This window comes from Hypanus sabinus, chromosome 20 (assembly GCF_030144855.1).
Source record: "Hypanus sabinus isolate sHypSab1 chromosome 20, sHypSab1.hap1, whole genome shotgun sequence".
Classification (NCBI taxonomy): domain Eukaryota; kingdom Metazoa; phylum Chordata; class Chondrichthyes; order Myliobatiformes; family Dasyatidae; genus Hypanus; species Hypanus sabinus.
The window spans coordinates 2,301,753-2,318,870 of NC_082725.1; the positions used below are offsets into that span (position 1 = coordinate 2,301,753).

The 17,118-nt window shown below is 38.4% G+C and overlaps 1 protein-coding gene across 6 annotated transcripts in view; it reads right to left on the reverse strand.

Annotated features, from left to right (window-relative positions):
* The window catches only part of cdk6 (cyclin dependent kinase 6), a 124,683-nt gene extending 110,887 nt beyond the window's left edge, over window positions 1-13,796 (reverse strand). The window contains exons 1-2 of one of the 6 annotated variants that reach the window (XM_059944955.1): window positions 12,936-13,796; window positions 10,807-11,101 (exon numbers count right to left, since the gene is read on the reverse strand). In XM_059944955.1, the coding sequence (XP_059800938.1) occupies window positions 10,807-11,036 (230 nt within the window). In that variant the 5' untranslated portion in view covers window positions 11,037-11,101; window positions 12,936-13,796. The other 5 variants (XM_059944959.1, XM_059944956.1, XM_059944958.1 and 2 more) reach the window with 5 other exon arrangements.
* Between the last annotated feature and the right edge of the window lie 3,322 nt (window positions 13,797-17,118).

The window sequence follows — 17,118 nt, forward strand, 5'->3', positions numbered from 1 at the left end:
GTTGCAGGTACTACATTTCTTAAGAATTACTTTGCTCTCCTTTTGCACTCCTACTTAATAATTTTATATGTCCTTATTGTAATTTAGGTTTTGAAAAATTATATATATTGCAATTCACCTGCTGCCACTACGAACTATGCCAATCTTATTAAACCTTTGTTTTTTAAAATGTAGGAATGTAATCCCTTTTCAGATCAAGTCACCAAAAACTAAATCAATCTCAGAAAGCGGCTGGAGACGCTCATGGAGTGAGTACCGTTTTGGATTCGCTCCATAACCTTTACTTTTTCTAACCTTTGATCACCCTTATTCAGTTTATTTTTACCTATACCGAAAGTTTCTTTATTCTTTTTTTTGGATTTACTGCCAAGAGTTTGTTGTGAACTTTTGAAGATATGCAAACAGAAATGTCTCTCAGGTCTAAGGGACGGGATCCCGGACGTAATCCGAACGGTACGTAATCCGAATGGTAACGGAAAAAAGCAGGCTCCGACACAATAAACTCAATTAACTTTTGAATTGTTTATGGAGGTTTTGGATAAAAAATTTACTGAACTACAACAATTTTTTAAAGAAGATATAAAGGCTTTTCAAGAGTACATGGTTAAGACGGATTTAGTAATTAAACAGCAACAAGCTCTTATTACGTCTCTGCAAGAAGAAGCTCGGAAGCGAGATTTGACTATTGGAAAACTGCAACAGGATTTAATTTCGACCATTAAGCTGATGGAAGCCCTTAAAGCCAAGAGTGACGATTTTGAGAATCGGTCCAGAAGACAGAACTTACATATACTTGGTCTTCCAGATGGCATAGAAAAAGATGACCCTTCGAAATACTTTGCTCAACTTTTAAAAGAAGCGTTTCCGACGATTTTCCCGAATAACCCCCCTTTATTGGATCGGGCACATAGAATTCGGCGTCGATCACCGAGTGCTACAGACAAACCTTCGGTGGTAATTGTCCAGTTCCATTATGTACATGACAAAGAACAACTTATACCAGCAGCTCGTCGAGCAGGAATGATTAAATTCAAAGATTTTTGCTTCCGCCTGATCGAAGATTTTAGTCCTGACCTTTTAAAAAGAAGGCTTCTTTTTAAACCGTTGATGGCTGAATGTTATGAGAAAAATCTGAAACCTGCGCTTCTATACCCTGCGAAGCTTCGAATTTCTCCGTCGAATGCTCCACGACAGGTTTTCCTTTCAACTTTAGAAGCGAGTAAATATCTGGAGGAGAACTTCCCTACTGCTACAGACATCAGTCTTTAATAAATGAACGATTCTGATTGTGTAAGATGGTTCTCGATCTCTTAAACCAGAATTAAAATCTGGTTATTGGTGTAGGTTTATCTTATACTTTATACTTAAGTTAAAGTGTGTTTGCGTCATGTTAATTCTTTTGCCTTATACACTTTAATCATTCAACTACATACTTGTCTATTAACTTTGTTCCTTCGAAGGTATATTTTTAATTCTTTGAAGGTGAATTTTTCCTTGATTAAGATGGTGGGTTTTTGGAAAAGATTTTTGGTTTTGCTTAAGATGGCGTTATGTTTTTATTTTTTGTGTTTCTTCCGTACAATGTATCGCTTATCTTAGCTTAAATATTTTTTGTTTTGTCTGGGCCAGAGCCCAAGTTATAATTGTTTTTTAGTGATTATATTTTTATTCTTTTTACAACTAACTATACTTAGAAATATGGTTTTTATTATAGCGATTTTAATTTTTAAAGTTGGGGTGAATCTTTTATATATATCCTTTTTATATGGAGTGTTCTTCAGCTGACATGGGGGTAGGATTAGTCTTACTTTTTCTCTTTTTAAGTCATATTTTGGCTTTTTCTCTTTTTCTCAGGGGAGTGGGGGATGGTCTGTTTTCTAATTCTATTTTTTTTGTACCAGTTTGTGTTAGTTTTTTTATTTGGGCTGTTTTTGAACTTCAAATATGTCTGTGTTGTCGTCACTTCCGGGTCTTCTCACTACTTTTGTTCCTCTTCCGGGTGCATGAGTTTATAAGTTGGTTAACCCTTTCTATACCAAAGGGTTGATTATAGAATTATGGCTCAGACCATTAATTTTGTGTCTTGGAATACTAATGGTTTAAATCATCCAATTAAACGAAAGAAGGTTTTCAAAGTATTCCAAAGACTTAATGCTCGTATCATCTTTGTACAAGAAACTCATGTGAGGAGGGAGGACAAATTTCGTTTTTTTAGATTTTGGCGGGGTCAACAGTATCACGCAAATTCGAATGCTAAAGTAAAAGGAGTTACAATTTTTATTGACTCCTCTATTTCATTTGTTCAACATGATATCTTTTCGGATCCGAATGGCAGATTTTTGTTAATTACGGGTTTACTTTGTAATAAAAAGGTTGCTTTGGTTAATGTTTATGCTCCAAATGTGGATTGTCCTGACTTTTTTAAGTCTTTATTTACTTCTTTACCCAATCTAAACGAATATAAGTTAATAATGGGTGGTGACTTTAATTGTTGTTTAAATCCTCTGATGGATAAATCTTTATCTATTCAGACCTTACCTAATAAGTCGGCCACTTGTATTAACTCTTTTTTGACTGACAATGGAGTTTTTGATATTTGGAGATTCCGGTATCCTAATGACAAAGAGTTTTCTTTTTTCTCACATGTTTATCACTCTTATTCAAGAATTGATTATTTTTTTTGTAGACTCTTGTTTTATTCCATCGGTAATCGGTTGTAACTATGATATTATAGCTATCTCTGATCATGCTCCGTTATTACTTTCTATGAAATTTACGGATGCAAGACTCTGACTTTATAAAATTTATGGAGGAGCAGATCGACTTCTTCTTCTCAACTAATTCTACAGATGATATTTCCTGCGGAACACTTTGGGACACTTTTAAAGCTTATATACGTGGACAGATTATTTTTTATTCTGTTGGTTTGAGGAAACGTATCAAGATGGAAACTCTTTTATTGGTTGATAAAATTAAAGAGATTGATAAGAAATATTCGATTGCTCCTAGTAAGGAGCCTTACAAACAAAGGGTTGAACTTCAAATGGAACATAGTTTATTACTTACATCCTCGATTGAAAATCAATTAATGAAAACCAAATCTGATTTTTACATACATAGTGATAAATCTGGTAAACTGTTAGCTAGTCAATTGAAGAATGCTCTGGTTAAACGTCAAATCACTAAGATTAGTCAGCAGAATGGGAATCTGACAGTTAATCATGATGAGATAAATAAGGCATTTCAAGATTTCTATACCTCCCTGTATCAATCTGAATTTCCTCAAGATTATAATACCATGTCTGATTTTCTTGGAAAATTAAATTTTCCAAGGTTATCATCTGATGATCTTTTGATATTGGATACTCCTATTATGGATGTAGAAATTAAGGGGGCTATTTCCTCAATGAATTCTGGGAAAGCACCGGGTCCAGATGGTTATACAGTTGAATTTTTTAAATTTTTTTCCGCTACTCTTTCCCCTTGGTTAGGTAAGGTTTTTGAGGAAGCCATTAGATTAGGGAATTTGCCACAATCTTTTTATAGAGCTTCCATTTCTCTAATATTGAAGAAAGATAAAGACCCTACTAACTGTGCTTCTTATAGACCTATATCTTTATTGAATGTAGACTCCAAGATTTTTTCCAAGTTACTGGCATCTAGATTGGAGAAGGTATTACCCAAAATTATTTCAGATGATCAAACTGGCTTTATTAAAAATCGTTATACTTTTTTTAACATTAGGAGATTGTTGAATATTGTTTATACTCCCTCACATGATACTTCAGAATGCGTGATTTCATTAGATGCAGAGAAAGCATTTGACAGAGTTGAATGGCCTTACTTATTTAATGTGTTGGAGAAGTTTAATTTTAGTCCGATATTTATATCATGGATTAAATTGATTTATCATACTCCAGTAGCCTCAGTGTTTACCAATAATCAAAGATCTCCCTTCTTTCGCCTATTTCGGGGCACTAGACAGGGATGTCCTCTTAGTCCATTACTATTTAACATTGCCTTAGAACCTTTGGCAATTGCCATCAGACAATCACAGGATATTTTGGGTATTAATCGTGGGACAGATATTCATAAGTTATCTTTGTATGCAGATGATCTATTACTATTCATTTCTAACCCGGAGAAATCCATTCCAGCAGTTTTATCATTATTGGCTCAATTTAGTGAGTTTTCTGGGTATAAGTTAAATCTTAATAAAAGTGAATTGTTTCCATTGAATAAACGGGTCCCAATTTATGGAAATTTACCTTTTAAATTAATTAATGACTTTTTTACTTATTTAGGGATCAAAATCACAAAAAACCATAAAGATTTATTTAGATTTAATTTTTTACCCTTAATTGATCAGATTAAAGGTTTGTTTACTAAGTGGTCACCTTTGTCTTTATCCCTAATAGGTAGGATTAATGCTATTAAGATGGTTATTTTACCTAATTTTTTATATATTTTTCAAGCGATACCAATTTTTATCCCGAAATCTTTTTTTATTAATGTTGACTCTAAAATTTCTTCATATATATGGCAGAATAAAAATCCCAGGTTAGGTAAAACATATTTACAGAAGACAAAAAAGGAAGGCGGGTTAGCATTACCTAATTTTAGATTTTACTATTGGGCAATTAATATTAGATATTTGTTATGTTGGTTGAAAGATGGGGGTGCATCTTTTGGCCCTTGTTGGGTGAGTTTAGAAACTAAATTGGTATCAGCTTATGCTTTGGGTTCTATTTTAGGGACTTCTCTCCCTTTTGCTCTTTCTAAATTGCCGAAACGAATTGACAACCCGATAGTTAAACATACATTGCGTATATGGTTTCAATTTCGGAGATTTTTTGGGTTGACTCAATTCGTTTTAAATAGTCCTATTGTATCTAATTGTTTTTTTCACCCTTCCATTATAGATCAAGCTTATTCAGCTTGGAAAACTAAGGGATTACTAAGATTTTCTGATTTATTTTTAGATAATTGTTTCATGTCTTTTGAGCAATTATCCAACAAATTTAACTTGCCGAGATTTCATTTTTTTAGATATTTACAGATTAGACATTTTTTAAGTTCTGTACTCTCTACGTTTCCAAATTTTGTGCCTTCAGATTCTTTGGAGAGTTTATTTGAATTAGACCCTTTTCAAAAAGGGCTTATTTCAAAACTTTATAATATAATTATGAAGATACGTTCAGAGCCTCTTTATAAGACTAAACAGGATTGGGAAAGAGCTTAGTTTTAGTATTTCTAGTGAGAATTGGGATAGAATTCTTCAATTAGTTAATACATCATCGTTATATGCCAAACATTCACTAATACAATTTAAGGTCGTACATAGGGCCCATATGTCCAAGGATAAATTAGCTCATTTTTACTCTCATATAAGTCCTATTTGTGATAGATGTCATTCTGAAATTGCGTCTTTAACTCATATGTTTTGGTCGTGTTCATTTTTGGAGAAATATTGGAAAGATATTTTTGATATTATTTCTGCGGTTTTGAATATCGATTTACAACCTCATCCTATTACTGCAATTTTTGGTTTACCAATGTTAGACTCATTGCATTTATCTTCTTCAGCCCATCGAATGATTGCATTTCTAACTCTGATGGCTAGAAGATCTATATTGTTGAATTGGAAAGAAATTGATCCTCCCACTGTATTTAATTGGTTCTCTCAAACTATGTTATGTTTAAATTTAGAAAAAATTAGAAGTGGTACTTTTGAGACTTCTATTAAATTTGAAAAGTTATGGAGACCATTTATTCAACATTTTCATATGATGTAATATGACCCTGTGCCAAGTTCATTTGATTTCCCAGCTTTTAGCTTATGTATTTTGAGAGGACTGGAAGTGACGGCATTGATGAATACTTATTTTTGTGAGATATTATAAACAGCCCGTTTTTTTCCTTCTCTTTTTTTTTGTTTCTTTTTTCTTTTATATTACTTATTAGTTATAGTTATTAGATTAGATTAGCTAGTTCTGCATTATATAAATTTTTTTTGTTTTTTTTCTTTCTTTTTTGTTTTCTTTATATTATACATTATGAAATATTTAGATTTACTATGTCCATACATATATCTTATGGCTTAGGTCTTGGTAAACTCATTTATATTGTAACTATTATGTATGTTTTTTTTCATATGTAATGGAATGTGTATGTTGGTAATTTCTTTATCAATATATCATTTGTATTCTGTCCATATTACTAATATTATTAAAAAGATTTAGAAAGAAAAACTAAATCAATCTGGATTCACAGACCTTCCACAAATTTCTAGCCATTTCTACATGCATTTCTACAAAACTACAAACAAAAAAAACACAACACAGTGAAGACTAATACAGTGCAAAATAAACATATCAATTACATAATTCATAACAATAAGGAAACAGCACCCAGAATAAAATCATATAAAGTTAGTATCCTCCCCAGCCATAAAATTAAGAAGAATTGAGTTCTTCTGCTAATGATAAAATTCAATTCTAGATTGAAATTTCAGTCTCAAAAACTATATTCTTATCAGATAGTTAAAAATGACAGATTTTCTACCATAAGTTCTTTGCAGATTTAATAATCAAAGAGTACCTGGTTATCTGGAACAGATTTTGAATAAAGGCCTGGGCTCACCGTAATTCACAGATGAAGTTATTGATAGTACCCCGACATGCACATTGAAAGATGCATTGAAATATATCCAGTTTATGACAAGCTACCAGGGTCAAGTACAACACTTGTGCATATATTTAATGCTTATGTAATTTTATTTTTATCATCTCACAATTACTACAGTTCACTAAAATACCTTTTTGGCTCCCCCTCTTGATTTTCTTGATTTTATCACTGCCTTTCAATCGTCTCCCAAGCACTTTTTTTGTTTCACTGTAATTCACTTTTCAATCATATGCCACTGCTGTTCTGCCTCTTATCACCACCGGGTAGCTCATGTCACATTACTGTTTGGCCATATCACCCCCCATGTATGAAGATTAAAAATATTGTCAAGATTATCATTATTGTTACATGTGCATGCAGTGAAAAACATCAAATCATCAGGGATTGCACTGGACAGCCTGCAAGTGTCACCATGCTTCCAACATCAATATCACACGCCCACAACCCCCTAACCTTAGCCCGCATGCCTTTGGAATACGAGAAGACCAAAGTTCCCCAGACGAAATCCATGTGGCCATGCAGAGAACGTACAAACTCCTCACAGACAGCAGCCAGAATTAAACCCTGATCGCAGGCAATGCTAAATGTTACACCAACTGCTATGCCCCTGAGATATGATTCCCCATATGCACTCATTTGCTGCATCTTCCATTCTTTTCAAGTGTCTCTGACACACATTTCAGCCCACTCCAGTCTCTGCAAATACTCAATCACTCGGTCACTGGCTTCCTGTGCCCTCTATACACCAAAAGTGATGACCATTACTAAGCAGTCCCTCTGTAAACCACCTAATCCATCACTGCAGTTTAAAGATTACTAGGACTTTTCCTGACAGAAAATTTACCTTCTGTACAACTCCTGTGCCTAGCATCACTTTATGGGTGTACAATCCACACAAAGGAGAACAAAATAATTGTAACTCCAGGTCCAATGCAGCTCAAAGAACTCAGTAAGACAAAGACCACAATAATATAATTTTTAAATCTACAATAAATATAAATATACAAGATAGCCTATATATTAATTGTATGTCCATAAAGTGAAGCTAGGCAGTGGTGTGTCTGTACATAAGGTAACTAACAGGAAATGACAAAGTAGAGGTGGTTGAGGGTGTGGAGGAGTAGGGTAGTGGTTGGGACGTTGATCAACCTTATTGTTTGGGGAAAGTAACTGTTTAGGTCTGGTAGATCTAGTGTGGATGCTATGTAGCCTCCCCCCCCCCCCCCCCCCCCCCCCCCCCCGGATGGGAGAGGGACAAACAGTCCATAAGCAGGGTGGGTGGAACCCTTCAGGATTTTACTGGCCTTTTCCTGGCACCTTTCTGTGTGGATGTCTTTGATCGAAGGCTGGTGCCAGTGATGTGTCGGGCATTTTTGACTACCTGTGGTGGACCTTCCTAGATCATGGATCTTGGCTCAAAACATCAACTGATTATTCTCCTCTGGATGCTACTTGACTTGTTAAGTTCCTCCATCATTTTATGCGTGTATAAAGTCCTGATGAAGCTTGTTAACATTAATTTTGGATGCATTAATGCATAACATTAATTTTAAGTGTGGTATTTTGGAGATTCAATCGAGCAGTCCAGGACAGACACAGATCAGCATTCCATGAAGCTTGCTGATGCTTTGTAAGGTTTGGTCAGTGGGCAGTTTTCTGCAGCCACTGGAAACCCAGAGCACCACACAGCGAATACTGGAGGAACTCAGCAGGTAAGGCAGTATATACGGAAGATTCAGGCCAAGACCCTTCATCAAGTCAGTGGAGTAACCATCATGTACTGAAGTACACCAGGCTAATGTTTTAATTTAAAGACCCTGTTTGCCCATGTCACACCACAGGGCACATGATGATGCTGAAATGTATAAATAAGGTTTGGCTGTCTAACTAAGGGGAACTAAGACATTATAAATGTCCAGGAATTAACTTCTGCTTTGGAAATGCAAAAGTCAAATCTGAAAACTGCAGAACCATCAGTATTTAGCATTAACTTGTGGGTTTTTAGGAGAAATAACAAAAAAGTTTGAGAAAGGAAGTATGCTTCGAAACTCACCCAGAATAAATGATGACTAGGACAGGACTAGCAGGGGATATGACATTTGCAGTGAAATGAGACATGACATAAAAGCCATTTAATACGGAGAAAAAGATGGGTTTTACTCACTGGCCTGCCCCAAAGAGATTTATCTGCCACCAATGTTTGTAACTCACATTACTAAGAGAAATTCAAAACTTCCATTCTACAAGGTGGTTTACGCAATCAAATTAAAATCCAAACATGCATTCAAAAGGTAAGACTATTCTGCAGCTGTATGCAAATTACACGATTAAATCAACGCCAAACGAAGCTCTCCCGTACAGTAAAAATCAAAGGGAAAAAGCTCTGTTCACAGTCATCCGTGAATACGCACCAAGTTTCCAATAAAAGACTTGCGAAAAAGTACACTCAAACCGCAAGAATCATCTAAAATTAGGACTTTGGGGAATTTCCCTGAATAGCTATATCAACTTGGAAGGCTGGCGGTCTCTAGATTTGCGTGTGCTTTCTTTGCGAGCGCCCTGAGCGATTACATACTTCCCGGGTCTCGATGCGGAGTGTCGGTAAACCAGTTATCGCCCTCAATCATCAGGCTCTTGAACCAGAGGATACTCAGCCCAACACTACATTATGCCTACCACCCATTGGCTCACTTTCAAGAACTGTTCATCTCAGGTTCTCGATATTTATTGCGTTTTTATTTATTATTTCTCTTTTTTTTTCTCTTTTGTACATGCAGTTTGTCGTCTTTTGCACATTGCTTGTTTGCCCGTCCTGTTGGGGGCAGTCTTTCATTGATTCAATCCTGTTTCTTGTATTTACAATGAATACCCACCAGAAAATAAATCTCGCGGTTCTACATGGTGACATATATGTTTTCGATAAAATTAGTTATAATTTGGAGACGAGCTGACAAAAGCGCGGACGCCGCAGGGACAACCGAGACAAAGCGGACGTGAAAGGGAGAAGCGATGCAAACCCACTCAATATAGAGGGGCGACCCCGAAGGCCCACTCTCTTTCGACCCTTGGAAACTGCTAGTAGTTTCGCCTAATTTGCACAAAACTTTTCTCCGTGTCACCAGATCCGTTTCACGTTTCGGGAGCATTCGTCCCCGCTCAAGCGGCGCGGGCGGCATTTATAAAATGGGGATCTTTTTTCTTAAGATGTTGGGAGGTGCATAGAACGTGAATGATAAACGTAATCGAAAGACAGCAACTAGATTAACTATACGCTTATATCCCAAAATAAATAGACCAGACGATATAGAACAATTATGACTGTTGGTCCTTAGAGTCCGTTCTTCAGTTTCTCAAACCCATTATCCTGCCTTCTCCCCATAACCTCTGATACCCTGACTACCAGCCGTCTCTAGCAATGAATTACCACCCTCTGGTCCGAGACACCACCAACGTTTCGAACATCCTCTCTACGTACACTCTATCTAGGCCTTTCAATAGGATCCGTCTTCTAAACTAGTGAATACAGACCCACTCATCAAATGCTCCTCATAAATTAACCCTTTAACTCTTTAACAGGGAATTTAGCAGGTGGGTTTGCAAATTAACAGAAAAACTGCTGTTATTTGGTGTTACGGTAAAAACCTTCTACCGACCATATGGTGATATGTTATCGTTCCGGGTTTAACCTGGAGACGCTAGGTCAAGGACTTAAAATGAAACAAAGTAATTCGCTGGACGAGGAAGAGTGTACTCGTACGCTTCCTACTTTTTTTGGTGCCGTCAGTCAGTACCGGAGTGCCGCCTGTCGCGCAGGAAGTGCCGCCTTTCCGGGGACATGGTCTGCTGAAGGGGTTTCGCACCTGACTGTCCCGCCAGACACCTGCTGTCCCACTAATGTGACAAACTTTCAAATCTCCATTTGGCCTTCAGCGATAATCCTATCTAAACTAAACATATTTGTTTCCCAGTCGCCTACACAATATTCAAACCAACAATGCTTTAGGGAATTGGGGGGTATTGTCAGAAACCCCCGGGGAGGGGGCGACATACGGAGGGTGGTTTCTGCCTGCCCGCCTGCAGGAGTGGAAAGGGGAGGCGGGAGCTGTCCATTTCACTCACCTGACCACGTTGGGATGTTCAAAGGACTCGAGCTGCCGGAGGACGGCCACCTCACGGATGGTAGACAGCGGCATCCCCTCCTCCCCGGTCTGCACCCGGACTTTCTTGAGAGCCACGAAGCGCCCTTCGTGTTTCCTGTCCCTGGCCTTGTAAACCTTGCCGTACGCTCCCTCCCCGATCTCGGCCACTGGCTCGTAGCGCTCCGCGAAACTGCCGTCCTTGGCGTCCATGGCCCCCCGCTGTCCGACACTCTGAGACGAGAAACGAGTTGGGTGGTTCTTCGCGCCGATCACATCTGGAAAGCAGAGGATGGGGTGGGGGTGGGGTGAAACAAGAGACGCGTTAGTAAAGTGCACGGGAGCAGCTAAAGTTAATAACCGGCTCGCTGTGGAGGAGCAAACGTTGACAAACAACGCAAACTGTATTCAGCCGAGGGAACGATGGTCTACCATTGAAAGTTGAGCGGCGTTGTCTGCAAAGTTGAGAGCATCGGCACGGTAAACACGAACGACCACCAGCCGGACCGCCCTCCCTGCACAACCGGCCTGCGTTCCCTGCGCCCGTCCACCCCGGTCGGGATGTTCCAGCTACGCGCACCCACCTCCGGCCGAACTGGACTGCACCCTTTCGGGGTTTTAAAGCATGCGCACAACGTCCGTCTTCCGCACGTGTTGTAATGAAAATACTGAGCATTCAGCAGGCAGGGAGACCCCACTGGGGTGGGGGAGGAGGGAGGGAGCGAGAGAGGAAAGGTAACGGAGGGTGGGCGTTGGGGAGGCCCCTCTCATTGAACACCCGCACTCTTCTCCTCCTGGGTGGTGTGCAAGAAACGAGTGATCACTTCCCCCAGCTTTAGGGCGGAGATTTTCCACATATTCTCGCATCCCACCCACCCGAGTCCCGCTGCTAAACTAACGAGTTTTAACACCACCCAGCCCCGCGGTGTCAGGCACAGGAAGAAAGGAAGTTCTGGGAGATCTGCAGACGCCGACCGGCCCTGTCCATCCATCGCCGGGACAAGTTAAACACCAAAATAAAGCTTACTGTATCAAGACCCTGCTGACACAGACACACATATGATATATGTTACAGGTAGACGATATATGTGTATGCACATACATAGAGATACGCAGGCACGCAGACATGTGAAACACATGTACAGAATATTGCATACATACACACATAGATATATAAATACGCACATATTCAAAGCAGCCCGCCGATTAACAACGTTAAGCTGGAATCTAATGTCCGTTCAAAAGATCAGTCGACCGTGGGCATGTACCTCCCCTCCCCCGTTCACTACAGACGGCCACACAGGTAGATTGTGAGGCTACCAAGTGTGAATGAGGACCTGCGGGGTGGGGAAGAGGAAGGGGAATGAAAGAGGGGCCGCCCCTGTCCCTGTTGTTAAGGGAAATGAAAACGAGGGGGTAGGAGAGGGCCGAATGTAGGATATGCTTTCTTTCGACCAGTGTGTATGGAGCCTTCTCCGAACTTTCTATCCCAGCCTCTTCACTCCCATCTTTTTTTGCGCCGCAGAGCTGCCTCCGGCGCACGGGGTGAGTGGGGAGGTGGGGCAGAGAGAGAGAGAGAAGCAACAGTTGTATTTTTCTTTCCCACGGCGCCTGAATGTGACCCTCTTCAACAACAGTTTCCGCATTCCTTACAACAACAAAGGCGAAAGCCGCGGGGCCTTTTCTTTCTTCCCAAATCACTCACATTTTCCCCGCTCCCGGCCAAGCCAAATTTCCTTTCCCACTGTCAAGTTCCAGCAGACGAGAGAAAGAAAGCTAAGACTACACAACGGAAGATAAGACTTCCTTCTAACACCCCTCCCCCTCCCCCTCTTGTCCCCGCCGCCAACCACCGACACACTTTCACCACTTTTTTAAACACTTCCAACTCCGAACTCCGACCCGGCTTCCTGGATACCGATATGTTTCTGAAATATTTAAAGAAGTTATAAACTTGGCGAGAATCCCGCTGGATTCCGACCTTGGTCGTTTTACACGCTCTTAAAGTTTAGGAATTCAGTCGATAAAGTACTCAGCCTTGGTCGCTATCTTGCGAAATATTTAATCCAACTAACAACCAAAATTAACAGTGGCGGCCAGCGCGTCTCTCACATTCTTTATAGTGTCCTTGTCCACGCTGCCAACCATCAACCGAAATCCTTCAGCGAGATTTTATTACTTTGCCCTGGTCAGTAATGTGGAAGCGACCAGTTTAAACCCCTCGCAAACGACCGATAAAAAGAGGATCGAACTAAACCACGCTGACTCTCTCCAAAACAACACGTCCAAAGAGCCAGTCACAAAATACCTCCCTTACCCAGAATACTTAAAAGGGAAGCGGACCACGTTTCTGTATACCAACACTTGCACATGTACTCAAAGCTGGGTGCGTTTTCACTGAATGTTTCTCACCAGCGTTCTGATCTTAGGGGTATTGAGGCCAAACTGATCAGGCGGGGCCGGAGCTGGGGTAAAACACCACAGTGCCGAAAACAGAAACCTAGTTTCGTTCCAGGAAATGTGAATTGGTTCGTTTAGAGAGAGAAAAAAACTTCAAAGATTACTTATTCGTGTGTCACGATGGTTTATATATATTATATACACGCATATCGTATGTAAATTAGATCCAAAATTCCTCAGGTTGATCAAAATAGCTGCAGGCCAGTGATCAATCTATTCCGCACCTTCTTGTGAAACAATACCTTAAAGAGGACAGGATAATGAGGCTGGAGATTTCTTTTCCGTATCAGATCTTCTGTTTTAACAACAATGTGACGACAGAAGAACCGAGAGTGGAGAATGAAGAGATACAGGTCTGTGGAATTAGCTACAAACACAAATGTTCCTCCATGTAGTCACTGAGTATGTTTCTTGAGTCTCTTGTTTATAAGCTTCAGAGAAACTTTGTAAACTCAACCAATTATTATTTCCAAAAGGATGGGCAAATCTGTAATAATTGAGTTACTTACAGAATTCAAACTTGTACCAGTCTAAACTGTGATGTGCATCTCATGAAATAAATACTGTGTAAAAATAAATGTTTACAAAATAAATCATTTTGTAAAATATAACATTGATTTAGTAAATATTACTAGCTGAAGAATTAATAAGCATGTAGATCAACTACAAAGTTAAATGTCTCATGTCTTAATCAATAAATATATTTCTAAATGTATTCAAAACCTGTAGAAGTTTCAAATGATATTCTCAACAGCAATAAAAATGATTGATATTTGATCAAAAAGAGCTAACAATAATAAAGTGTGCACAATTAAAATGTCGACTGTTTATTCATTTCCATTCATACTGCCTGATCTGCTGAATCCTTTCAGCATTTTGTATGTGTTGCTCTGGATTACCAGCATATGCAGACTCTTGCATTTTCTTCATGCTTCTGAAATTTCTGATAATTCTCTTTGCAATGTGTTGAAGAATATATTACCATTTTTCAAGGATCAACACATTACTCATTGCATAGGTTCTTGATTAATCAGGGTGTCAAAGATTACAGAGAGAAGGGGTTGAGAGAGAAAATAGATCAGTTATGATGGAATGACAGCAGACTTGATGGGTCGAATGGCTAATTGAGCTTGTCTTATTGTCTTAAAACAGTCATGATTAAATGTATCAATTGATTAAATGTATTGATTCCTTTTCATCTACAGATTACAGTTTGTATCACATTTTAGGTTTTTTTAATGGAGAATCTTAGTTGCTGGACTGTTGAAACTGACCTTTCCTTTGCACTCCTTCCCCCCCCCCCCCCAAGACAAAAGTGTTGTCTCCATGGCTGGAGGTTATCAATAGGCTCAGAGCAGGGGGCAGTGGCATTTGTAAACAAACTTCACATCACTGATGTAGGAGCAAATATACTTTAAATCCAAATTGATGTGAAGTTACTTCTCACAGTAGAACTGAAAGACTACAAAAAAACAACATTAAGGGTTGATATTTTAATAGATATCATGATGAAGTTGTCATTATTTATAGAATGGCAAACTGTGATTCTGTCGGTGTAATAATTGATCTGCATAGTTTGCCTAATATACATGAATCTACTGATAATTGAGGCAATGTTACTTCTTTTCATGAAGAAAAATTTAAATGTTCACAGTTAGCTAATAAAATTAAGATTATTTAATTTTACCAGCTAATTGTGAACTTGTTCATTTAAAATTTTCTTCATGAAACATACAGCATGCCTTTAAGTGTTACATGCCACCATGAAGGTATAACTGTTATTTAGGAATACAGCAACCACTGTTATACCTTCATCATGATATGTGATGCTTAAAAACATGCAATATATTCAAACATATTCACTGTACATGCTCAACATGGTTGATTTTATTTTAGCAATATGGCATAGAGGAGGCTCTTCTGGTTCTTCATGCCACACTGCCCCATCAAGTCTCAACAACCCCAATTAACTCTAACCTAATCACAAGGACGATTTACAATGAACAATTCACCTGCCTGATATATCCTTGGACAGTGGGAGGAAACCAGAAGACTCAGGGAAAACCCATGCATTCCACGAGTTCTGGTTATTTTCAAAATGCAGCAGTATTATGAAATTGTCATCCATTATAAATATTGGATAATATATCAGCATTGACAGGGGATTAGTTACAGAACAGAAGTCGGAGGGGAAGAACAGATGTTTTATTTCTATGTGGAAGGCTGTTACAGCCACTCAGTTATTATATTCACCATTTGGGATGTATTCAGAATTAGGTTTATTATCACTCGCTAATGTTGTGAAATTCGTGAACGGTGCTGATAATAAGTCTGGGTGGAATAAGCTGTGAAGAGTATCTAATGACTCTGAAGCCACAGTTAAGTATTAAGGCATTAGAAGTATTACATATCATGAGAATAATCAGTTTTCTGAGAATCTAAAAGAACAGTTATGGTGAGGAACTATTAAATATTGTGGTCAGGGCATTTAAGTATCCTTGTACTTGAAGTTTAACATGCAGTGTAGAAAACTTAGATGAAGGCAATTTGGTAAATTGGATGGAGGATTTTACAATAATGGGCAAAGAGGGTTGTGCAGGAGATGTTTTGGGCAGAGGGGTGATACTTAAAAAGTTTGCCATTTTCACTTCAGTCCAGAGGAAGGATAAATTTTACTTACAATTGATTGCTGGAATGATGCAGTTGTCCTAAAAGAAAAAATTAAGTAGCTTGGCCACATTCTTTCTGGAGTTTGGAGAAAGAAAGGTGACCTTATTGAAATGCAAGAAAGGAAAAATTGTTGCACTCAACCGTCGGGCTCTAGAGCCAGAGGGGATACTTCACTCCTGCCATCACTGAATTGTTCCCAGAATGGATTCAATATTTATTGCTTATTTACTTTATTACTTGTTGCTTTCTTTTTGTATTTGCACAGTTTGTTGTCTTTTGCACATCGGTTGTTTGTCCATCTCGATGTATGTGATTCTATTAGATTTCTTTGTACTTACTGTGAATGCCCACAAGAAACTGAATCTTAGGATTGTATATGGTGTCATATCCGTACTTTGATAATAAGTTTACTTTGAAGTTTTTGAACTTTTACCATTGCTACTGGTTAAAGTATCTACCACTGGGAATGAAATGAAGAGAGTTGGGAATACTTCAATTTCTCCAACTCCAGTGGTCTTTGCAAGGCTGAAGCTGAGGTTCTGGAGGAAGCAAGGAATATTGGGAAATAGAGTGGAGTTATGGATCAGGATCAGGTTGAAAAGGCACATATTCAGCAATTGAGGAACAGCTTTCCCTCTGCTATCCGATTGAATCTTTGGACACTACCTCAATTTTTTTAATAAATAGTATTTCTGCTTTTGCATGTTTTTTAACCTATTCAATATACTTATACTGTAATTGATTTACTTGTTTGTTTATTATTATTATTATTATTATTATTTTTACTTTTATTTTTTCTCTGCTAGATTATGTATTGCATTGAACTGCTGCTGCTAAGTTAACAGATTTCATGTCACATGCTGGTGATAATAAACCTGATTCTGATTCTGAATATTATTGATATATATCATGAAATTTGTTATTTTGCAGCAGCAGCACATTGCAATACACAATAACAATAAGAAATATATTTAAAAATAAATTAAGTAAGTAGTGCAAAAAAAGCAAAAAAATCACTGAGGTAGTGTACATGAGTTCATTGTCCGTTCCGAGATCTGATGGTGGAAGGAAGCATTCTGTCTCGAAAATGTTGAGTGTATCTCTTCATGCCCCTGTACCCCGTCCTTGATGGTAGCAATGAGACGAGGGCATGTCCTGGATGAAG